Source organism: Peromyscus leucopus, chromosome 8b (genome assembly GCF_004664715.2).
Source record: "Peromyscus leucopus breed LL Stock chromosome 8b, UCI_PerLeu_2.1, whole genome shotgun sequence".
Classification (NCBI taxonomy): domain Eukaryota; kingdom Metazoa; phylum Chordata; class Mammalia; order Rodentia; family Cricetidae; genus Peromyscus; species Peromyscus leucopus.
The window spans coordinates 22482837-22508053 of record NC_051086.1 but is presented as its reverse complement, the minus strand read 5'-3'; the positions used below and the strand labels follow the sequence as shown (position 1 = coordinate 22508053).

The 25217-nt window shown below is 42.4% G+C and overlaps 1 protein-coding gene across 30 annotated transcripts in view; it reads right to left on the bottom strand.

Moving 5' to 3' along the window:
* Positions 1-5348: 5348 nt before the first annotated feature.
* Rbfox1 (RNA binding fox-1 homolog 1) overlaps positions 5349-25217 on the bottom strand; it is a 1601479-nt gene continuing 1581610 nt past the window's right edge. For 10 of the 30 annotated variants that reach the window (XM_037201084.1, XM_037201092.1, XM_028872921.2 and 7 more), the window contains 2 exons: positions 9715-9790; positions 9093-9335 (listed from right to left, as the gene is read on the bottom strand). In XM_037201084.1, the coding sequence (XP_037056979.1) occupies positions 9188-9335; positions 9715-9790 (224 nt within the window). In that variant the 3' untranslated portion in view covers positions 9093-9187. Of the gene's footprint in view, positions 8112-9090; positions 9336-9714; positions 9791-25217 lie in introns of those variants that run through there. The other 20 variants (XM_037201093.1, XM_037201085.1, XM_037201091.1 and 17 more) reach the window with 7 other exon arrangements.

Sequence of the window (25217 nt, the reverse complement as noted above, 5' to 3'; positions counted from 1 at the left end):
TGTGTGTGTGTGTGTGTGTGTGTGTGTGTGTGTGTGCATATACCATGGTGTGCATTGGGGATCAGAGGACAACTGGTGGGAGGTGGTACTCTCCTTGTTACCAGATGGATCCTGGGGAATGAACTCAGGCTGTTGGACTTGGTGGCAGGCACTTGTACTCTGCTGAGCCATCTTGCTGGCCCAGTTTCCATTTTTTAAAGCACATACAAGTTTGCCCACACTTCGAGAATTGTAATGGTTTACTTATGAAAAGCAAACACTTTCAAACATTTTTGGGTTTTATTGTGTTAGAGATATAAGCCCATCCACCTTTTGGTGTACATATTTGCTCTTTAATACATGTTCCATTGTTCCATTATATATACCACAATTATTTTAGAATTATTTCTTTATGATGTTTATCAGTGACTGATTTATATATTTATTTTATATACTTATATACCAAGGGTCACATCAAAATGTCTTGATGGAAAAAGGATCATGAGTGGAAAGAGCTCAGGTTGCTCTATCTAGATCAGAGTTCACCAGGCCGTTACTGGAGGCAGACATTTCTGAGAGTGCAGTATGCCAGAGTGGAAGGACGCCCTGGATTTGGCCTGTACCTCCAATGCTCATAAGCTTTGGAACGTGAGTCTAATTACTTACCCGGCCTCCTGAAAGTTCAGGATGTGGGTGAAATCTCTGTTTTTAGCATGGAGCAACAGACACTCTGGAGCCAGCCAGCATGTTCCAGTTCTGCTGCTTAGAGCTGCTCACCCTGGGCATGTCCCCAGCCTGCTTGAATTCCAATTCTGGTGAGTAGACAGTAGCAGCACTATGCCTTAACCTCTGAGGGCTAAGGGATATCAAAATAATAAGGATTATAGGAATAATAGTAACAAACCCCTTTTGCTGCTCACCTTTTAATGAATGAGCATGCACTTAGTATCTAGTACTTATACTATTACTTATACTATTTATTAGGTATAGGATTAAATGTATTTATTTAATAAACATATTTAAATTTATTTAAAATATTACAGCTAGATATGGCAGTGAATGCCTGAATCTCAGCACTTGGGAGGCCCAGGCAGGGGAATACTATGTTCAAAGCCAGACCATCTTAAAACAAATTAAAAATAAAGTTGTGAGAGCAGAGGCAGCAACAGTGGCAAAGCTTTGCGTGTAAACATAAGGCTCGAGCTGCAGGTGTGCTGGTATATGCTCATTACCCTAAAGCTAGAGAGGCAGAGACTGGTAGGTCCTTGCCTGAAGCCCGATGACTTGCCAGCTTAGCCTACTTTGTGAGCTCAAGATCAATGAGAGATTCTGTGTCTAAAAACCAAGGTGGATAATATCTGAGAGATGACCTCAGAGATTGACCTCTAGCCTGCATATTTGTCAGCTCACAAATGCGTACACATAGACAGATTTGATCTGTGTGGGCCTATAAGTACATTTATTTCAGGTGTATAAATCTTTAGGTGTAAACCTGTATCATATAGATATATGTTCCTGAAACCTCTAAGTTTGTATGTATATGTATATAATCATGTTTTATTTTTTTATTACAAAGGAAAAATGTTGTATAGCAGGCCAGGTTTTAATGTATCAAATTGTCCAAGCACCCCACTGGACAGATAGATCCTATATTATTTTACTGATGAGGTAACTGAAGTTCAGTGAGATGAAGACATGCCTTTGGGCTGGCAAAATGGCTTAGCAGGTGAATGAGCTTAATACCAAGCCTGAGCATGATTCCCAAGTCCCACACAGTGGAGGAGAGAACCAACTCTTCCCACAAGTTGTCTTTGAGGTTCACAAGCACAGTGTGGTCTATGAGGGCATGAGTGCATGCCTGTGCATGTGCACATACATTCTCTCTCTCTCTCTCTCTCTCTCTCTCTCTCTCTCTCTCTCTCTCTCTCTCTCTCCTCTCACACACACACACACACACACACACACACACACACACACACAAAGTGAGTAAATTGAAAAACTTTGAAGATAGACTTACTGTCTCCTTTTATGGATAATAGGAATTACATGTATAAAATGTATAGATTAAGTACATGTATAGAGTGCAACCAATGTCCTTGAATGATTTTAGCATGTTTTATTCACAATGCAGTCTCATCACTGTTCCCTCTGGGAAAGGCACTCTTAGCTTTGGCAAACCCATTCATGTTCTCATCACAATACCAACTGTCTACTCAGAATGTAGCTTCTACTGGAGAGACACGGGGTAAATACTTTCCCTAGGTTGGCTACATGTGAACAGACCTATGGTCATGGTGTTGGTGCTCCAGGCCACAGAGCACACTGTTGGTGCCTCCCCAAATTTCAAGGAAGGTAATCAGTATGTAGCATAGGAAGTAAGATTGAGGGGGGGGGAGTCTCAGAGGAAACTCTTCTAACATGCTGAGTGGCAACTGTCACTGATAAAACACAAATCTCCAATCCTGGCCTGTAAAAATCAGGAATGAGAACCCACAGTTTTACCTGGGTGCTGAAGGGCTCTGCTGCGAGCTGTGTGATAAGCCGGCCCCTGTCCAGTATTAATCATCAGGTAGAATCCTGAGCAGTTTGTACAATGAGAATTTTATACACTTTAGAAAATATTTGAAGAATGTTTGTATAAGTGCCTCAAATATAAGAACACATGTCTGCACATACGTGTATGTGTATTTTTTTTTTACATGAATGAAAAGTAAAAGATCCCCCTGCCAAACTAACCTTTGTAAAAGTTTCCTAATAGAAATGTCTGCTTCCTCTCTCCTGATGTGGGGGTGTTACTTTTATGTTTAGGTTTTGACTTCACTATTGATAAATGTCATCACATCCTGTGGAGAGGAAGGTTGGAAGTATACTTCATATGTAGTAACATGCACTTGTGTTCATGTGTGCACACAGTTCCCCTACACACACACACATGTGAGCACACATATTCCTCAGTTGTGGCCTGCAGGAATGTGGAGCACAGGCCTGATCACTGGGAACTAAGGCCCCTGGAAGGTGGTACCTTCTGTACAGTGATAGCTGTTTGCTCTGGAAGGACTACTAGCCAAGCAGCCTAAGGATTTACCTTTGGAATAAGCTCACAAGACATAACTTAGAGAGGAAGTGTATGAGCCTCATGTTGGTGCGACACTGTCTTAGTGCGGTAGGGCTTTTACTTGTGTGCCAGAGTCTGCTCATGCATGGGGTCATGAAGTGCTCATCCAAAGTACTTTTTAAAATATTTTGTGTGTGTGTGTGTATGAATGTTTTGTCTGCATGTGTATCTGCTTGCCACGTGTGTGCCTGGTGCTGGTGGAGGTCAGAAGAGGGCATCAGATCCCCTGGAACTTGAGTTATGTGCAGTTGTGAGCCACCATGAAGGTGCTGGGAATTGAGCAAGAGCAATCAGTGCTCTTAAGGGGTGACTCATCTCTCCAGCCCCAAAGTACTGACTTTTTACAAAGCCTCCATCCCAGAGAGTAGACAAAGGATTTGCATGACAAGGTCTCTCATTGAACCTGTAGTTGACCAAATCAGCAAGACTATCTGGCCAGTGAGTCTTAGGAATCCTCCTATCTCTAACTCCTCAGTGCTAGGACTACAGATGGGTGCCATCATACCCACCTTTTTATGGGGGTGCTAGGGACCTCAACTCAGGTTCTCATGATTGCACAGTAAGCACTTTGGGAACTCAGCTGTCATTCCCATCCTCAGAATTCATGCTATTCAGAAAACCTTTGATGTAGAAAGAGGACAAGAGACCAGAGGTATTCAGCAGACATTCAGGGTAAAAATCTTGCTTTTCAAGTTCAGGTGGCCAGTGGAAACACTCCCCATCACTGGCTCTGTGATCTTACATTAACTAACCTCCTTGTACCTCTACTGTTTTACCTGTAATATTAGCCCATCATTCCTGAAGTGTTGCTGCAAGCATATTGTACAGATGATTGTGTATCTCATGTGTGTGTGCATGTGCACACACACACCATGCCCACAAATTGGCAAGAGGTTTTAGATTCCTCTGAAACTGGAATTATAGGCAGCTAGGAACTGCCTGATGTGGGGTATTGGGAATGGAACTCGGGTCCTCTGGAGGAGCACAGGCACTCTTAACCACTCAGCCTTATGTTCATATTCCAGGGAATTAGGAGGTGCATCTACCTGGACCAGGTAAGGGAAAAGCCTATGGCACAGGGCTGTTAGTTAGCTTCTCTTGGCATCTTTTAACCTTTGTGTGTTTTCAGATTGACAGAATTGTTTAAATAATTACACAAGACAGGATTAAGATATTAAGTAACTATATGGGGTAGAATGTTCAAGCATGATGGATTTCTTTTTTAAAAAAATAATTTAAAGGAGATAAAGCTCAGTGGTTAAGAGTACATAGTGCTCCTCCAGTGGACCTAAGTTACATTTCCAGTACCCATATCAGATGGCTCTCAGATGCCTGTAACTCCAGCTCCAGGAGGATCCAAAGGCTCTAGGGCCTTGTAGGTACCTACATTCACACACACACACACACACACACACACACACACACACACACACACACACTCATACACTCATAATTTTAAAACAATGAATTTTGCAGATAGGATTTCACAATGTAGCCCAGGCTGGCCTTGAACTTGAGGACAGTCCCCCTGAGGTTGGAATTACAGGTATGAGTTACCATGGCTGACTTCTGGTGGGCTTCTTGAGTGTCTTACATTTTGTATGTATGTAGATGCTTGTGTATGCCACAGTGTAAGTACAGAGTTCAGAGGACTTGTGACAGTCACTTCTCCTTCTATCATGTGGGTCGCAGGGATTCAACGCAGGTCCTCAGTCTTGGCCATAGACACCTTTACCTTACCTCTAGGTCATGAGGAGATTTCTAAATGATGAACTTAAGAAATACAAAAGACAAAGCAGGCTGCCTGACCCATTCAAAGTATTCAGTAGTGTGAACTAGCAGGCTTCCTCACAAATGCCCCCAACTACTTGTCTAATTACTTTTATTTGAAATCTATAGGGTGCTGATATCGAAGTAAAACCACAGACGGTAACATGCTGGGGAATAGCTTAAGTGTTTCTTACACATCCCAGCATGGGTTCATTGACTTCTTTGGGTAGACAAGTATGGAAAAAAGGGATTTGACCCAGAGGAACGGAGCATTTGGCCTTCCCCTGACCAGTATGCACTTTGGTGGCACCCACTCCAGCCCCCTGGTGGGTACAAGGTTACAGGTGTGTGTGTGTGTGTGTGTGTGTGTGTGTGTGTGTGTATGTGTGTGTGTGTGTGTGTGTGTGTGTGTGTGTGTGTGTGTGAAATTGACCCCATAAAGAAATCCACAGAGGCAGAAGAACTCAGAACACCAACTTACAGGTACCTTTTCAGACTAAGCTTTTATTTTTTGATATTACAAACCAGTTTTCTTTATTCACAAACCACTGTAAGTGATATAAACACTAATTTCTAAAGACAGATATACACATTTCTGGGTTTGCAGATTGAGTGATGTGTGTTAAGAAGTCACTATATGCCACATTAATCTTTTTTCCATAATTCATAATAGCAATAGTTATTTAGATAAATGAAAACATTCCAAATAAATACTGTTTTTTAAAAAATCCAAAATGTTTGTTTACACCTCTGACATGACATTTTAAAACGACTTATCGGCAGCTCGGTGGAGTGCCTGGACAAAAGGTTCTGCGACATCGGTTGGCACCCACTTGCTCTAAATGATTTTATTAAAACTACATACAGTCGTGGGGAAAGTACATTTCATTGATGAAAATCAAAACTGCAAATGAGTTTTACTTTAGTCAGCACAGTAAGAATTCCATGTTTGTGATTTCATACACAATGCAGGTTCTGGGCTTGGAAAGCGGTTACTGGGAGGGAGCTATGTGCCGACCCTTCTCTGACACTCTCTTTATCTCATCTGGGGTCGAATGCTACAGCATCGCAATCAGTTGTTGCCTGGATAACATCAACCAGGTGCACACATGGTCATCCCACTGTAGCAGGTGTGGGAATGAGAATTTTCCGGGGATGCTGCCAATCAGTCTCCCCTCAGGCCCCGCCTCCCCACTCAAAAGGGAGGACAAAAAGACTAGTTTCTAGGTTTTTCTCTTCTCAGCATTCAGTTTCTCTCCCTTCCCCTCCTCGCCCCTTCCTTTCCTTTCTCTCCCAAACCGTGATCATCTGTCTTAGATATCGAAGCTACAGAAACTTTGTTTTCAAATCTCATGAAACTTTATTGATGGTTTAATAGCCAACCGATCTTACGGGCATGCACGTAGGATGACTAGGAAAAGCTGGATCACAAACACATTTTTTTTTTCTTTTTAAAGTTTTGTTTGGTTTTGATCTTAAAGCAGTTGTTACAGCGGATTGGCAGGTTCACAGCGTGAATTGATAACTTACTAAAGTGCGTGCCACGGGGCCTGCACTGCGACACAGGCAGAAACACTACTCAGGGGGACGGCTTGCTGATATTTTATAATTGAAATACAAAAACAGGAAGACCCATGACAGATACCCCAACTTAGGTTAACTTGTAAACAGGACAACATGGGGGGATTCCAACAGAAGAAAATCACAAGCTGCAATTTTTCGGCTGTGTTGCGCTGGCCCGGCATCCAAGAAAGAACGGGGGCCCACACTACTCTCTGGGGGTGGGGGAGCTTATAGTTTTGTTTTGTCTTGTTTTTCTTTCCTTCTGACAATCCTCTTGGGCCTCGGAGACAGAAGTAAAGATACCAGTTTAAGATAACCCTGGGGCACCGGGGAGAGGGAGGGCAGGCTCTCACAGACTGAAAAATTGCAAGTTGCTCACAGCGCAGCCATGTTTTCAAAAAGTATCAAGCTGATGAAAATACCGTGATTATCTCTATTCAATGATTGCGATACTTGTAAAATGCAACTATAAATCCAGATATGATTATCATGTAATTCCATAAAAATTATACGTCTGTCTCTAACAGTTAATCTACTAAGCTAAAACTAAAGCCTCAGAGACTGTTTCTAGAACATAACTCCACTGCACAGATGTAAATTTTATACAGATTTTAACTGGTACAAAGAAGTTAAGTTTTTAGTACTTTCTTTTTTTTGGAAAAAAAGAAAAAAATAGAAACAGTGCTTTTTTATCACCTTTTTATTAATGTTAATTTTTCCCTCCCATAATATAAAAGTCAGCAGTGATATCAATAATTTCTCATACTGGAAGAAATATAAAAAGAATGCTTATTGATGGCCTAACTAGTAGTCTTTGCTTAAATAACTAGTGGGTAGGTAGGAAGCTGAGTACTGCAGATGGAATGATAAGAGGGGGACTTCTACAACCTCCTTCAACTCCAGTCTCAGCGCCACAAGAAGCGGTTTCTTAACAGAGCCTTTGGCTTGACTTTGCCAGGAGTAACTTAGAACCATAGATTTAGGATTGGTGGTGCAGTGGGTCATTTAGATTCATCAGTTACTATATATATATATATTTATATATTCTTTTTTTCTTTCAGCCAAACCCCAGTCCCAAACCCCTAAGCCCCTCCCAGCCTCCCTTTTCACAGAATAAAATAATATAGATGCAGAAAGAATGACTTGTCACTTAGACTCTTCCCAAACACCTTAACCCCAGTAGCTTCATGTTCAGCATATAATTCATTTACATAATATAGCACTCTGGATATGGCCCTAAATCGGTTTTTATTCATATCTAGCGTCTCTCTAGATCAACCACAAATACTCCTACAGCCAGCAACTGAACTACGAGAACCTCCAAAACCAAAGACCCACAATATTAAAATACACAGAACAAAATATCTGAGGTATAAGATAAAAAATGTTATTTTTTTCCTCTTTTTATTTTTAGTTGTTTTCTTTGAGTTGCTAAAATGATGTCCTACTGCATGTGTTGCAACACTCAGGCCTCGGAAAGCTTTCTCTCTCCCCACATTGGAAGGTTGATTTTGTTTGTTTGTTTGTTTGTTTTTTATTTGTTTGTTAATGATTTTGTCATTTAATATGGAGCAAAACGGTTGTATCCCCCTCGGTATATACTAGCCTGCAATGAAGAAAGAACGAGACCCACATCATCAGCATGGCTCCTAGTCTTGGCATCAGTCAAGGGCGCAAAAGCATTCTGAAACAAAGCAATTTGAGGGGTGTGTTTTTTTACATTTTTCCTTTTGTAACATGTGGATCATCAAAAAGACTAATGTTAAAAAAAATAGACACTCAAAACCAACCAAAATAGAGGGCACCCTCCTTCCCCACCCCAGGACCTTTTCAGAAAGCTAATGGTATGGTCAGTCTTGACCTCCCCAGGCAACTCTTTATGGAAAAAAAAATCCCCAGGAAATTGAATTGGATCCACTGGTCCTACTAGCTATGAGGCCTCTGGTTTATAAATGGGACAGTGGATGGATAGGAACTAGTTCATTTTACTGGTTTGTTTCTTTGATGAAAGGATTAATTGATAATATGCTCCACTGGGAGACGCTCTATCGACATTGAACAATGATTCTAGACTATTTATTGAAAGTAGGGATTTGGTTCTCCTTTCCATCCCTTTCCTCAAGTGGCCTAGGTGTTGAAGTAGGGTTGCTAAATGCCGCATTGAAGAAAAAAAGGGGGGAGGGGGTAGGAGGCTTCTGGATTTGGCTAGGAACTTGCGGATACTGGTGTTGTGGTGGGGGTAACACAGGGGCACTGCTGGGTGTGATCAAGCTTGTGTAGATGTAGAACAGTAAGCTCTTCTAATCCTGCTTGGGTTTTTATGACCCAGCATCCAGGGAACTGTCTGGCCAGAGCTTTCTGCGGCTATGAGGTGACACTTAACCATTTCCTTTAGCCAAAAGTATCGGAGATTCCAATGACTGTCTGTGGGACTGAGTTTTAGGAAGAGGACTGATATTCTTGACTCAAGCAGAAGACCGCATGCCAAAGCGCTGTAATGATCGCATACGCTCTCACGCAATGGGCACGTCTTACTGGACTCAAGAGTTTTAGTGCATAGAAGTTTGAACAAGTACAGGCAAATTCACCCCACCCTTGCCCCCAGTTTGCCCTCCCCCTTACCCTTCCCAAAACAAAAATAAAATCCCAGACTTCCCACCCCACCCCCCAAGAGAAAAATAAAAAGAAGACAACCCCCAAAGCCAGCTGATTCCTTGATTTCTTATGTACGGGGCACACACACAAGGTGTGCCCCGCTGTCTACTTTCTCTCCTGGGCGACTATGACTTTAAACATGAATTGTAAAAGGGGAGGAGAAGCAGGCAGATTCTCAGCTGCCTGACAGCAGAGGCCTGGAAGTGTGCAGCTTAGCTCCTCTGAAGTCTGTGCTGGGGCTGGAACCTTGGGGCTATGTGAATGAGCAGCACGGGAGGGAAGGGAAAAAAAAAGAAAAAAAAAGTTCTGCATTGACACTGCATTCCGTTAGTGATGGATTTAATTATCAAAATGACTAATTATTCCATTAAGGTAAGTGCTCGCTAGGTGAGACTTGCAAAATTAGAAATATAATAACTTACATGCACTACATTGCCAAGAAATTAAGACATTTATCAAGTTTACTGGGAGGATTAATGTGGCATTTTAGCTGCTGTTAGCACAAGAGACAAATTCAATTAAGGGAAAGTGAGAGGACTTCAACCATCAGCCCACACTGAGGCCCCAGCTGGGGGTGGGAGGGCAGGGAGGAAGACAGCAGGAGCAGAGGACAAGGAGGAACTGCTACTTACCATGGCACCAACGCCGTAGGTGGGGGCTGGAGCAAGTGTGTGGTGGTAGGGGTCGGCAGCATAAACTCGTCCGTAACTGCAAAGGAAAGAAGAGGTGAAACCGGACCATCCCACACAGTTACAGTGCAAGAACTCCAGCATAAGATACAGATTACCAAGACATCACGGAAGGGCTGTGCTCATCTCACACCATGAAGCATCCCCACTAGACCACATGATACGAAGAAGCTCAGTCTGAGTGTGGTGGTCCATTAAACACAGCTGGTCATATGGATGTATTCTATATATAGTCAAGTGCAAGTTAATGATGGGGACCCCTTCTGAGAAGTGTGTCATTGTGTGAATTTTGTTCTTGAAACATCACAAAGTACATTTACACAAACCAAGAAAACAGTGGTGGTAAAATCTCAGGGGATCACTGCCCTAGATGTGGCATGTACCTGTAAACTCTCTCTCTCTCTCTCTCTCTCTCTCTCTCTCTCTCTCTCTCTCTCTCTCTCTCTCTCTCTCTCACACACACACACACACACACACACACACACACACACCCTCCTCCACTGTGATGTAGCTACTTCAGAGTCTGAGGCAGACAGAAAGCAAACACTAGAGAGACTTGTCTTAAGAAGTCCAGGGTCCCAGACAGAATTTAATGCTCAAGAGTAGATGAGTAGATAGATGTCTTTTCATCTGACTTGACTGTCACCAAGCAAATGGGACCAGGGACATCAGAAAGAGTGCAGGGACCTGTTGGTGCAGCTCCTGCTCAATCCTTCAGATTGCCAAAGAGCAGCTATACGCAAATGAATGCTGTGAAGGGTCTATGAGGCCCCTGAGTCAAGCAGAAATCATAGCCTGGTTTGGTTTCGATTTTGGCATCCCAGTATCTCATCTGTCCTTGGCCCAGTTCTTGAGGTAGGAATATTTGGAGCAGTATATTTTAGTCTACTTCCTGAACCTTTGACTCTTCTATCTCTATCGTCTTTCTCCCTCAACTACTATAGCTTCAAGGGCTGGCATTAGAATGAAAAGGAACGAGGGATGGGAATGAAGTGTACTGGGTGTTCAGTGAATTTCTAGACTGGAGCACTCCACATATCAGTTTACTTTACATGCTGTAGGTGACACAGTGGACAGAACTGGAAGGGACCATTGAACCGCTCAGAGTGATGTGCATGCTCAAATACATCCTTGTTTGTTTGACATCCCTCCCCAGAAAACCTTTCCGGAAATGGTTTAAATGGTGGAATGTTGATATTGATTAAGATAAGATAGGTCCCTGGAAGGCAAGTCTGATATGGAGACTCTACCATACGTGGTTCAAAAAGAGAATGCACTCTAGAGGAGAAAGAAACAGGCATAACAAGACAAAAAAAAATGCAGGGAAGGGTGACCAGGATACTGACTTTGATCTGATTCTCTCAGTTGCATGGTAGAGTGTGGTGATATATTGTGTACCCTAATAATTTTGTCTGAAGATCAGAGGACAGAGCCAGCCACTAGATTAGACACAGAGCACAGGCAGTGGTAGCACACACCTTTAATCCAAGCACTTGAGATCTCATGCCTTTGCTTGGGAAGTACACATGCCTTTAATCCCAGGAAGTAATATGGCAGGGCAAAGAGAGGTATATAAGGCACAAGGAAACAGGAACTCACTCTCTTTAGGCTGAGGATTTCGTAGAGTTAAGAACTAGTAGCTAGCTGTTCTGCTTCTCTGATCTTTCAGCTTTTACCCTGATATCTGACTCTGATTTTTTGTTAAAAGACCATGTAAGATTTGAACAACAGTAGAGCTTTTCTCCCCTGCAGGCAAGTCAGTTAGTTTTTCAATGCCCAAGTAATCTAAGTACCAGTGGAGGTCTTTCCTAGGAGGTGGGAGATTAAGCACCCAGTTGAAATAACTTCCTTTAGCAGAGAGCCAAGTGGAGCTGGGAGGTAGGGATACCTAAGCTGTTGGGGAATGGAGGATGCCCCAGTCCCACTTAATGGTGTTTCTGCATTTTTAGCATCTTTTGATTCTGACCGTTTTTTTTTTTTTTTTTTTTTTTTTTTTTTTTTTTTTTTTTTTTTTTTTTTAAATATGAATGAGTTAATTTACACTACCTATCACTGGTCCCTTGAAATACAAAAGTGTACTTAGTGTCTTCCCTTGTCTTTTCCATATTTTCCTTCTAATAATCTTCCTCAGAGTCTATTAAAACAAGGAGTTGACTCAAGACACTGAGGCAAGATTCAGGCCTATGGCTACATGGTCCTGTCACATGCCCTTGCTCTCTTGGTTACTGGATAAGAATTGATGCAGTTGGTCAGTTGACTTGGTTGTTCACACAGTAGAACATGTGTGTGTATGTGTGTATGTGTGTGTGTGTGTGTGTGTGTGTGTGTGTGTGTGTGTGAGAGAGAGAGAGAGAGAGAGAGAGAGAGAGAGAGAGAGAGAGAGAGAGAGAGAGAGAGATAAACTGATTGAAGGATCTTTTAAGTCTTAGACTCCAAGTTAGACCACAGATGAACAAGACAATAGATGATTCCAACATCACCAGGGACTTCCCAAGGGCACTAACTGCCCCCCACCCCCACCCCCCCCCCCACCCCCACCCCTGTTTCCAAGAGCATGAAGCTGAAATCACCTCATTCAGTGTTCAGCATCTAGCCAGAGCTGCCTGATCCCCAGCAGCTCTGCTACAATGAGTACTTCTGTTCAGAGGCACACTTCCCTTTGAAGCTAGCAAATGGTCAACTCATTCTCCCTTGTCTTTCATTCAAAGGGACTTTTGTGTCCCTTTGTTCATTAAAAACAAAAGTGTTACCAGAGAGAGAGCCCACTCTCAGCGAGGAAGAGTAGATTCAAGGTCATGGCATGAGGATATGCTAACATGATGGTAGCATTTGGTTTTTATCTTATTCATTTGTATTGTTTCTTAATATTTCACCTGAAAAATTCAGTTATATTAATACAGAAGACATGGAAAAGAATCCCAGGGCATATGTTAAGTGACAGCCCACAGAGTTTCTCACAGTGAGTGTAAAGATGGAAACTTAGAACAATTTGTTTTTCATTTGGAGAATAGTTAAACTGTGGCAACAATGTACACTTTGCACTGGGAGGTAGATGAAGTGGTCAAGTGCTTGTTCTGTAGCATGAGGACCTGAGTTAGAGCTCCCACACCCATATTTTCAAAACTGCTGAGTGTGGTGGCACTGGGGAGGTAGAGGCAGGGAGGTCCCTGAGACTTAGTGATCAGTCAGCTTCGCTTACTTGACAAGTTCCAGGACAGTGATAAATCATTAAACATCCCCCTCCCACAAAGTGTTTATTGCCCTAAGGAATGACATCTGAGGTTGTTCTCTGGCCTCCATACACAGGCACATACCTGCACATATACATAAGAGTCTACTTTTCAGGAAATGACTGAATGAAGGCACAGCTTCCATCTCCTATTCTGCTCTGATCAGTTTGGGGCTCTGATACTGGGCATACCTTCAACCTTTGCAGAAAGCCCAAGGTAACAATTTGGCAACACTATCTTCCAAGACTGAAGAAAATACAGCAGCCCCAAACTGTTCCTCCCAAATGAGAAGGCTCTTGTTCTCCTCAGGGTGACCTCTACCTTCAGAATACCATGGTTTTATGATGATTAATACATTTCATTTCCACTGAGGAAAAGGGACCATGTCAGCTCTAAGAGAGAGCAAGGAAGCCTCTTTTCAGATGCTAATCTCCACACACGCCCTTGTGTGACACCACAATTTAGACACGAGGTTATTAGGGGAGGTGGGGACTTGAGACTGCTTCTTCAGCAGACATGCCAGGCACGTAGGCACCCCAATGTCCTCAGAGCTGGCTCAGCACAGCCTGAACAAAGAGCAGCATTCCCAGAGACCTCCACAAGAGTGTGGGCAACCTGGCTATGGCTGCCGTGTTAGGATCTGACCTGGGATGAAGTAATCTTTTGTACCACTATTTCTGGTGAAACTGGACAAGATGTAATCAGACCATGAGACTAGCTTGGCCCCAGTTCCAACAAACCAGCAATCTTAAGGAAATATGAATTTTCTTACTGTATTCCACATAAAGTATCACTAACCTGATAAAAGACACCAGTATTACATCAGAATGAATTCAGCAACCTTTGCTCAATTCGAATGCTTTCAAATCAAAAGCCATTTACAGTTCTCAGCTCCATGTAATCTGTCCATCCATCCTTTGATTTCCGCTCATCCATCCATTTCTCTATTTAATTAAATATAAATCTGTATAAATTGTACCTCATCATTCTTCTGCTCAGAACCCTTTCTGGGTTTCCCCATGGATTCTAGAACCATATCTTCTATCCCTATTTCAGTCCTTAACTTGTTCCCATGTAGCCCATGGTCTCTGTGTCCTAGGCACTCTGGTCTCACTTATAGTCCTTAGGCACAGTCAAATCCAGTCTCAGGACCTGACCATTCACTCCTCTTCCACATGAATCACTTCCTTTCACCATTTATGTTTTGGATTAAATGTCCAACTGCTGCGTCCTCTTCTGACTACCTTTCTGAAGGCTACTTTCCAGCCTTGCTATGCTTAATGCCACATGGCACATCTCTGATAGTTTTATTTACTTTTTTACATGGTTGTTCACCTTTTCCCTCTATGTTAAGAAAGGCCCATGGGGCTGAGGCTGTGTCTGCTCCTTAGATGTGGGCCATTGGATGAGGAGGGAGTCAAGAGGAGGAGAGAAGCCAGATTCTAAAGATCCTTATAAGTATATTATAAATTTTTCTTAATTTAAAAATTATATATGTAGTGTAGGTATGTGTGCATGTGTGTATGTGTGCATGTGGGCATGTACGTGTTGCTTTGTATGTCTGAAGGTCAGGGGACAAACTACTGCTTAGTTGGATATCTCTTTCCACTGTGTAGGTTCCTGGGACTTAAACTCAGGTCATCAGGCCAGGCAGCAAGAGCCTATACTCATGGAGCTATTCACTTTGGTTTTATAATACTTTTTTTTTGGCGCTGAGGATCGAACCCAGGGCCTTGCACTTGCTAGGCAAGCGCTCTACCACTGAGCTAAATTCCCAAACCGGTTTTACATTTCTATCACTAGGATCTACCATTAGGTAGGGGTGTGTGTGTGTGTGTGTGTGTGTGTGTGTGTGTGTGTGTGCATGTGTGTGTGTACACATGTATGTGTGTGTGTTTACTTTTATCACCCTTTACATTATTGTTTTGAGTTCAAGATCTTTCACTGAACCACATTGCCTTGGCTAACTGACCAATGAGCTCTAGGCTCTGTTTGCTTCCACTCTAGTTCCCCAAGGTGGGGGTTACAGACACATGCAGCTATGCCTGCTATTTTACATGTGCCCCTGGGATTCAAACTCGGGTCCTCACACTTATAAAGCAAGCACTCTTCCCCACTCAGCTCTCTCCCCAGGACCATACTGCATATTCTATCAATAGAAAGATTCTTTAGGATAAACTTGCTAAACATTCTGCTTAGCACTGACAGACATTCAAAACCATTCAAGATACAGAAAAAGAAAAAGTAAAAACAAAAACAGAAAACAAAACAAAAAACGGGGACCTCTTGAAATGGAATGTGGAGCTTTGCACCTTGCTATATTTCAATCACTAGACAAATGGCCACAAAACCAAAACCCCTTATGAGAAAGTAAAACACAGGATAATGGACGCCTCTTTTGTTGGCTGCTTCCTGGTGGTTTGCAGCCATAAGGCTTCAAGTTAAAACAAGGAGGCAACATGAGGTCTTAGGGAGAAAGCCAAGAACCTCCACATTCAAGTTCTGTTTTTACACTGTCCTTGTTGTTCTAAGTCAGGCAAGACATCTCTTTCTCAGATCCACATCTATCCCACTCCAAAATAGTGTACATCTATTTGAGTTCTGCCAAGTTAGCATGTGAAATGCTCAAGAACAAACATGATACATTTTCAAACCGTCCACAGAGAATGGAAAACATTAGGATGCAAGGCTTCTTACATGGCATCTCATGAGCTGGCCTCTCCCTACAGCCCATAATTTTGATTTCAGAGGCAACTGACAGATTCTATTCTAATATGCTCACAGGTACTTCTAGCATCAACTTACAAATGCTGTGGAATCAAGATCTATCTAATTTATGTTACAGCTGTAGCTTCAATTTCTGCACTTGAACTCAAGGTTACATTGTAGCGAAGTGAATGATTCTTCTATCTGTTGAATGGGAAACAGGAACCTATGTTTTTATTTGTATGCATATGAATGTACAAGGTGTGTTTGTATGCATGTGTGTTTGTACAAGTGTGCTCATGCACGTCAATGCCTGATGTTGATACTGGGTATACATGTGAAAGCTAGAGGTTAATATTAGGTGTCTTCTTTAATTGCTATCTACTTTATTACTGAGGCAGGGTCTTTTGCTGACCCTGGGAGCTTGCAAATTTGGTTAGTCTAGCTAGCCAGCTTTCTTGTGGCAGGCTGCCACACCTACCCAACTTCTATGTGAGGGCAATCCATTGAGACATCTTCACAGCCCTGAATCCTTTTTTTTGTTTTGTTTTATTTTTGTTTTTTGAAACAGGTTTTCTCTGTGTAGCTCTGGCTATCCTGGAACTTGCTCTGTAGACCAAGCTGGCCTCAAACTCAGAGGTCTGCTTGCCTCTGCTTCCCTAGTGAAGGTAGTAAAGGCATGCACCACTACCACCTGGCGTCTCTGAATCCATTATTTAAAAAAAAATGTCAATTCTACTGAGATGTATAAATAGTGCTTATTATTAATGTTTTCAAAAATCTAGTTAAGACAAGCTGGGTGCTAATGAAACACAATGTGCCTGCGTGGGTCGCTCAGGCAGAGTTATAACAGTCTCACAGTTTTCTTCTAAGGATATAGTAAGTGCAGTGTAATTAATTTCACTCCTTTTCAATTAAGAGTCTTTTATGACCTCCTTAACATTACTTTCCTATGCCTCTAGTCTCAGAGACAGCTGGGAGAATCCCTGTGGGGCAGAAAGGTGGGTGAAGTCTGTTCACCCCTGAAATGAAGTTTACAAGGTGGTGTGACCTTCCTAGCCGGTCCTATTGTGTCTGAGAAGCAACTGACTTGTGTCCTTCCTGCAAGAAGAGGGGCTGCAGAGGGGACATTCACATCAGCATGCCTCCCTGAGACAGTGAGTGTACCCCAGTCAGTGTGGTGCCTCTGGGGACTATTGTACCCCTTTTCTTTAGAGCTGGACTATATAGTCTATGGTATTTAGGAAAAGGAAGCCAGGCTGATCACATACATATTGCAAAGGTATGAGGGTCCAATGATTCTAGCTTCTTCTCTGTGGGAAGCCCTGGTGTTAGTGGATCTTCTCTTTCTTTTTCCATTGGAGAGCCAACTGAGTCTATAAAGCGTGTTGGCCCATCCCACCACCTACCTTGGTGAGACTTTCTAAGGCAGTGAGGAGGAAGGAGGTGGAGACTTAAGTAGTACAAACGACCTTTTTTAAATCCCATTTAGATAATAATCCTATTTGATTATCCTCATCTGGTGAATTCTGAAGACTTTGTCAAATGATGATGGACAGACTCAACAGAAAGCTTGTTGGCTTGATTTACTCCTAGCAGAAGGCACTGGTGAGCTGTAACCGCTTCCCATGCAAAGGGAAATGCATTTGGAACATACATGATCCTCAACAAGTGGGTTCTTGTTTGGACCACACCCTCTGTTCTTCCCAGGGACCGGTAAGGGAAAGGAGCTGTAGCCAGCATGAGGTGGAGGAAAAACACTCAGAAGGCACATGGCCTTTAGGATCTTCTATCTCTTATAGCTAGCATTATTTCCTTCCTTGACTAGGTTATCATCCACCCATTTTCTGAAACAAGTGGGCATCTTCTTCCTTTCATGCAAGTAAGTATCTACCAGACAACTCAGGGGTACAGGACAAAAATTTTCCCCTGGCAAATGCTGGATTCCACCATTTTTTGACTTTTAGGCTAAGGATAAAACAACATGCTCCATGTGGAGAAAGTTTTGAGATATGTGTTAGTTTTCATGTCTCTCTGACACAATGTTGGGCATCCACAGATTAAAGAGAGAAGTATTAGCTAGTTCCTACCAGGAGTTCAGTGCATCCTGACTATTCAGCTCATAGTATCCAGGAATCAGAGAGGAATGTGTTTATGCCAGTTGGATTTCTCTTCCTTTTCACTCTATCTGGGTCTACAGCCTATGGGGATGGTGCTTTGTACGTTCAGGGTGGGCATTCTCCCCTTAGCTAATTCTCCAAGGATATGCCCTCACCTGTATTTTCAGAGGTATCTTTATAATCTTCTAGATGTTTCTAAACCCGGCTAAGTTGACAAGGAAGATTAACCATGCTAGGCTCATAGTAGCCAATATTTGGGACAGATCTTTCAGAAACAATGGCTCATATCCAGCCAGTGAAACAAAATGGCACCAACAGGTCTGCAGCATCCTTATTGGAAGGTTTGATTACCAGCACCACAGACCACACATCCTGGTTTTCTGCAATAGGATAAAGAACCTCCTGAAAATATTAAGATGACAATTGCTTATGTGTTTTGAAAAGAATCCAGAGGGGCAGTTAATCCTGGGAATGCTCCTATTCACTTTTTTTGTGGAGTGACCAACTGAAGTCCAAATATCAGGTCTCAAAATCTTTCTCTACACACTTGTTTATGAATCATGGAACAAGCACAACTTTTTATTTTCCTAAGCTCTAGATTAAGAGATCCAAACCAGACCCCAAACTCAAAAGAGCTAGAAGTCAGTTCCTACTGCATCAACTGCTCTAATGAATATACAAGGAATATACAGCTCCATTTCTCTCTATAGGGCTCTGAGTTTTCAGATTTGAGTCCTTGCTCACCCCTTCACCTTGAATTTAAAGCAATCAGCTACAGGAATCACCAAGCACAGATTCAACCTTATGGTCCTCCCAATTGCCCCAGGAGAAGGATAGAAAGCATGTTCTGAGCTCTGTAGCATCATTGTAGAAGTCTCATAGATTTTTTTTGTACAAGGATGTCCATCACACAACTATGTGATGAACATAAATGCACACCTATAGTCCAATACCTATAGAATATAAGAAAATTGGAAAATCAGGTCCAATCATTTTTCCTGTACTCTCAATGCAGTTTCAATACCTTGCATTAGTGTGAATCTCAGTGGGGTAGGTTTGAAATAAAAACCTTGATTCTAGATTCAACAAGCAGAATATCTGCCATTTAGAAAGACACAAAAAGTCCCACTTTGGGCCTTACAATATGTTAGTCTGGAGTGGGTGCTCCATCTGATAAAAGAAACACAGTCACACTAAAGACAACTTCTTAGGAGCCTCTTTCACTTTCAATCTTAACACCATTGTAGTAAAAGTCAGTACGAACTTCCCATCATGCTTTGAAATCACCGTGGCATCCCAGCAGCAGCATAATATACAAAGACAATCACAGAACTGTTTGTATCCTTTATCAGATCTGTAATCTGATAATCTCCCACAGAGAAGTGGAGTTGAGCAGTAGCTGAGAATCCTTAGGCTTGAAATCCCTGGAATCATTTGCCTCTGCCACCCCTTTGCTAAGTAAAGTTAGTAATGCTGTCAGTACAGGGTGTCCGACTATAATAGTGATGAGGTGAAGGTGGTGGGTCCCAGGCATCAGTTACTGGCTGAGAATGAAGCAGATGCTGCCCTCTGTCTCTTGGATGTGAGATGGGATACATATGTGAGAGATGCCCCGGGTTGGGCTAAATACAGAAGGGTCAACCACAGCTTGGGGCTCAAAGCTAATAGAAGACCCACATCCAGAAAATTCTCCAGATTCTCCTTACCAATGGACAGAAAAGACTTCACAGGTGTGTGAGGAACTCTGCTTTGGAACTGCCTGGGAGAACTTGCTAGAATGCTGATATTCAGGCTCCCTTTTCAGACCCAGGAATCCAATGCCCAGGGTGACAGGGTTGAGTGGGGGGGGCTGAATGGGCTCACACTCTGAATTGAATAATGATACTTCTGTCATAAATTTTCACAACTGTCATCTTCTTCTAACTCAGTTACTTAGGTAACTTTAGAGTTATCTATATATCTCTAATTTTACCAGGGAAATGGATAAGGACATTTTGTTTTTATGAGTACATTTTATTGTTATTGCATGCCACAATCTTGGAACAGTGCCTCATACGCAGTAAGCTTGCAATAAACAAGATGATTATTTTTACTAAGTACCTTTACTTACGTGTTCCCTCAGCATCTGGTACTTCAAGCAAAATGTACATCACATTCCATTGGAAACAATACCAATTAACCACAAATCAGTTTTCTTCGTGACAACTTTGCTGAGCAATCAGAACCCCCCGATGCAGGGGGCGGGGCAATTAGAGGGAACTTGCTGAAGGATCCATTAGAGGAATGGCCAATTTAGCAATTTCTTCTAAACATTATTTGAAAGTTTATTGCAGGTGTGTGCATGCATGTAGGCTCAATGGGAATAAAGGAAGTAAACAGTGCTCACACTCAACCTGGTGCCCTGGATGTGCCAAATATTGCTTCACTATTTAAGAGACCTGCCTCACAGTGGATGGCTCCAACAACTTTTGCTATCTTCATTTAGTTAGGATATTTTCAGAGACACCTACTAGGATATCATAAGCATCGGAAACTGGTAATGCTTTTCTATATGGGTTCTGGAGCTTGAAAACAGACATTCATGATTGTGTAGCAAGAACTTTACTGACGGAGCCAGTTCTCAAGCCACTATTGTGATAATTTTGTGTGTCTTGTATACAGATTCATGCACACACATATGTAAATCTATAGCTTATTACATGCCAGCACATAGAATTTACTCAGTCACAGCAAGTTATTGATACATCCTGAAGATTTCAGTAGAACCCATAACAGAGGCAGCTGTTACAGGGTAAAGGACTTAATGCAACCCTCCACACTGGGAAACTACTCTCATGCCACACTAGAAGAAGAGAGAGGGTTGTGATGGTTAGTATTGATTGTCAGGTTGACAAGGTCTAGTATCATCTAGGAGACAAACCTCTGGCACAAATCTGTGAGGGAGATTCTAGATTGCTTAAGGAAGATCCAAACTGAATGTGGGTGGTACCACCCCATGGATGAGGTCCTAGACTCAATAAAAAGCATTCATTACTCTCTGCTTCTTGTCTTTAGATGCAGTGTGACCCTCTGCCTCAGTCTCCTGACCCTATGCCTTCCCCACCATGGTGGGTGGTGCCTTCAAGCCATGAGCCAAAATAAAACCTTCTTTCCTTAAGTTGCTTTCCTCAGGCATTCTGTCACAGCAATAAGAAAAGTGACAGTAATACAGGAGTCCCATTTAATATGGACTGGACTTGTGCTTCCAACCCTACCAGCATGTCCTGCTTATTCTTCTACCAAACACTGTTCAAAAACAAACATTCCTCAAAATTCCATGGCTATGTATCACTGTAGGCTGTCACCACCCTTCTCTATACTTTCAAGAATTTCCATAGAGGCTTTTATTTTCTCCTGTTCTTATCACAGACCTTTCTGGTCTCTATCTTGACTGATTGTGTTAAATAATGAGATTGAAATGAATCCCCTAATGATTATGGGGAATGTCAAATGGTTTCACAGCCTTGTAGTCTTAACTTATCTGAGCTACCTACCAGATATCTCTAAGATATACACTTGTTCTGATCACCCTGGACATTTTGCTCCTGAAACTGTAAGCATGCCTAATTGCATGGCCTTTGCACTGGTTGTCTGTTCAACTTGATGAACTCTCAGGGGCAAAATCTGGGGTGATGATTAGTTTCAACTGTTAACTTGTTGCAACTTAGAATTTCTTGGGAAAGAATGTCTCAGTTGATTGTCATTATCAGGATGTACTATGGGCATGTTTGTGGGGGCTGTTTTTGACTATTCATAGATGTAGCAAGACCCAGCCCATTGTGGGCACTACTATTACTTGATCAGGGGGTCCTGACCTACTCAGGACTGAAGCAAGCTGGATGAGAACAAGAGTGCATCATGTCTCTCTTGTATCCTTCTTGCCTTTGACAGTGAAGTATCTGACTGGACACTTGAGTTCTCACCCATGAAGGATTGTAGTTCAGAACCACAAACATGAATAGACCCTTTCTACCCCTAGGTTGATTTTGGTTGGTTGTTTTTATCACAGCAACAGAAATGAAACACTTGGTTCATCCCTTGACTAGATTTAAGTGTCTTCTCAGTACCACCCTTGTCTAGAAAGTGTCTCTGATTATGGAAGATAAAGATGCATATCACCTTAAAGTCCTTCTCGCCTGCTGCTTTTTGATTAATTAGAGATGTTGCAACTCTGTCTTTTAAATTTATTTTTCTTGCATTTTAATTTTTATTTGGTGTGCATGCATGTGTGTATATGTATGGGTATGCATGTGCCATGGCAGGCATGTAGAGCTCAGAGGGGATCTTTGGGGAGTTGGTTCACTCCTACTATATAGGCCCTGGGAATCAAATTCAAATTATCAGGTTTGATGGCAAGCACCTTGATTTACTGAGCTATCTTGTTGGCTCCAGTCCAACTTTATATCCAGGTATATCCTATGCTTTTTCATCTTTATGATTTGGGGTATGCTCTCCATTAGAATGGAAATTTGTCTGTGGATGGCTCATCCTGAGTGTAATGCTGTGACCTCAGGAGTTAGATGCATTCCCAGGATGTGGCAACAGCTCCATAAACACTAAGACTTGAAAGAATTCCAGCCATTAAGCAACTTGATTTTCAGCCTCCATTCTCACATAAGACCCATCTTATTCTGCTTCAGTCACTAGTCTATCCAGGAAATGTTCTTGTGAATCACAAAGGCAGGAGGTTTTCTCAGAAGAACAAACCACCGCCTCCAACCGTTATGTCTTCGGCAGACTCCAAACATGGAAGGATCTTGATGTTATATGTTAAGAGATGGTTCAACTGGGTTCCCCCAGAGATCAGACCAGTGAATGATCAGACCACAGAATTTTTCTCGAATGACTGATGGAAGCAGATACAGAGATCCACAGTCAATCACTAGACAGAGCTCCAGGAGTCCAGTCAAAGAGAGAGAAGAAGGATTCTATGAGCAAGTGCATCAGGACCATGATGGGAAAACATGCAGGGATGACCAAACCAATCTAGAGGGAACTCATGAAAGTCAGATCAATGGCTGTGGAGCCTACATGGGACTGGACTATGTCCTCTGCATGATGAGACAGTTATGTAGCTTGATCTCCTTGGGAGGCTCCCTGGTGGTAGGGTCAGAATCCATCTCTGGTACTTGAGCGGGCTTTGTGGAACCCACTACCTATGATGGGACACCTCGTGCAGCCTTGAGGCAGAGGGAAGGGCTTGGGCTTGCCTCTACTGAATGTGCCTCCACATGGGAGGCCTTGCTTTCTTGTGGGAGGGAGTGGGGGGTGGGTGGGGAGGGGAGGTTGGGAGTGTGGGAGGAGGGAAGAGGGGGATCTTTGGTGTGTAAAATGAATGAAAGAATTTTAATAAAAAAAAATAAAGAGATGGTTCAAGTGTGGTAGGCAGATGCAACAGTTAGCTCTATACCCTATTGTTAAAGGGACAGTCTCCAGTTGTCTCCTTCAAGATCAGCCCCATCCAGAGGAAAACTGGCCAACTCAAATACTGCAAGTTTGGAATCACTGAGTAAGAAAATTGTTGTTCCCACAGTCTCACAGACAACAAATGGAAATGGGCAACTACTCCATGCAGCTTGCAAAAGCAGAATCAGCATGAGGGCATTCTCTGCAAAATATGCTGTTTGTCTTGGGAAGCTCAGGCAACCTGCTTCTGCTGATGTTGATCATCTCATCATCACTAAGCCACAAACTGCCTACTCATATCTCCCACCATTTGCAGCCTTTTCCAAACACCCATCCCTTTAAGAATTTTTATAAATTTCAGCAAGCCTTACAAAGAAAGATTTTAAGAATCCTGATTTATTTTAAGATTCAATGTAGGTGGCCAAGCCCAGAGGTTTATTTCTACTAGGCATGTTTCTACCACTAAATTCATCCTCAGCCCAGATCACTGATAGTTTTCTCCTCTAAAGAACCTTGCACAACCTTGAGTCAGGGGGAGGGGCTTGGACCTGCCTTTACTGAATGTACCAGGCTCTGCTGACTCCCCACAGGAGGCCTTACCTTTTTGTAGGAGGGAATGGGGGGTGGGTTGGGGAAGGAGGCTGGAGAGGTGGGAGGAGGGGGATCTGTGATTGGTATGTAGAATGAATAAAAAATTTCTTAATAAAAAAGATTAAAAAAAAGAAAAAGGAATGTGTCTGTTATCGATTGTTGATTGTTGATTGAGACCAGGATACAACAGGCTTGCTCTCTGTGGTGCCAGTTTGATAAGCAAGTGGGGGTCCTGACAAGTAGGCTGTGTAGGATGTACTGTATGTGCATTGGGATTTTGCAGCTTGCAAGGGAAGATCTCTTAGAAGACACTAGTTTCATTATAATTCTGAGTTTTCATTTTGATTCTGTATGGAAAGTAGGCTAGCTGCAAGGGAATCTGATAGATTCCCCATGGGCATATTTTTCTTCCTGTTTGATTCAAACCTTCCAGTTCAAATGAGATACTACGAAGCACACAACACATTATTAATATGGTCATCAGAGGAACAGTGGTATCTTTGAAATGTCATCCATAGCAATTAACTAAGAATTTACTAAGAAGCCCTCCTAGAGAAGACAGGATGGGGTAGAACTGGGCTGTGCTCATGCAAGCATTTCCCATTGCTTCAGAAGATTGCATGTGGACCACTTGCTATCATAACAGGGTTTGTCAGCTCATGGGGTGGGATCAATATCTACCTTTTATATTGCCAGTGTCCAGTTTCTTATCTATGACATCAGAATATAACCTGAGACACACTGGAACACAGTGAAGTTTAACAGGGAAGACAGTGAGTCTACAGCACTAGTACATCCACAGACAACACTTGCTCACATGCTAAACCACCATATTCCATTCTCTTCCCATCCCACCTCCTTTTCATTGCTCCACTCTGGAAATGTTAAGTTATCCTGGTGTCCCAGAAAACTATTTCTCACCCTGTCACTCTCAGAAATGCAATTAACAGGCCATCTTCCAATGTAAGGCATTAGTGTGGTGTTAACTATGGCAGCACCTCTAACTGGGAGAAGCAGAGATATGTGAGCATAGAGATAAGGGAGGGAGAGAGCAGCATCATTAGCAAAGGAGCTTCATGTAAATGGAGCAAGCAGTTGCTTGTGTAACTCTTGAAATAACACCTCAACCCCACTAAAAAAATTCAGAGAAAGCCTTTGTAAATGACCCACATGCAGAGACCTGTGTGGCCACGCCAGAAGTATGTTCCTAGCTAGCTCCATCCTCTAAAGACTCTGAATAAACATAAAACATTCTTAGTAATTTGCACCTTTGTTTACTACTCCATTGGTAAAAAGTGACTGGCAACAGACGCATGCTCTGTGTGTAATGCTGGGTGGTTTGTTTGCTTTCAAA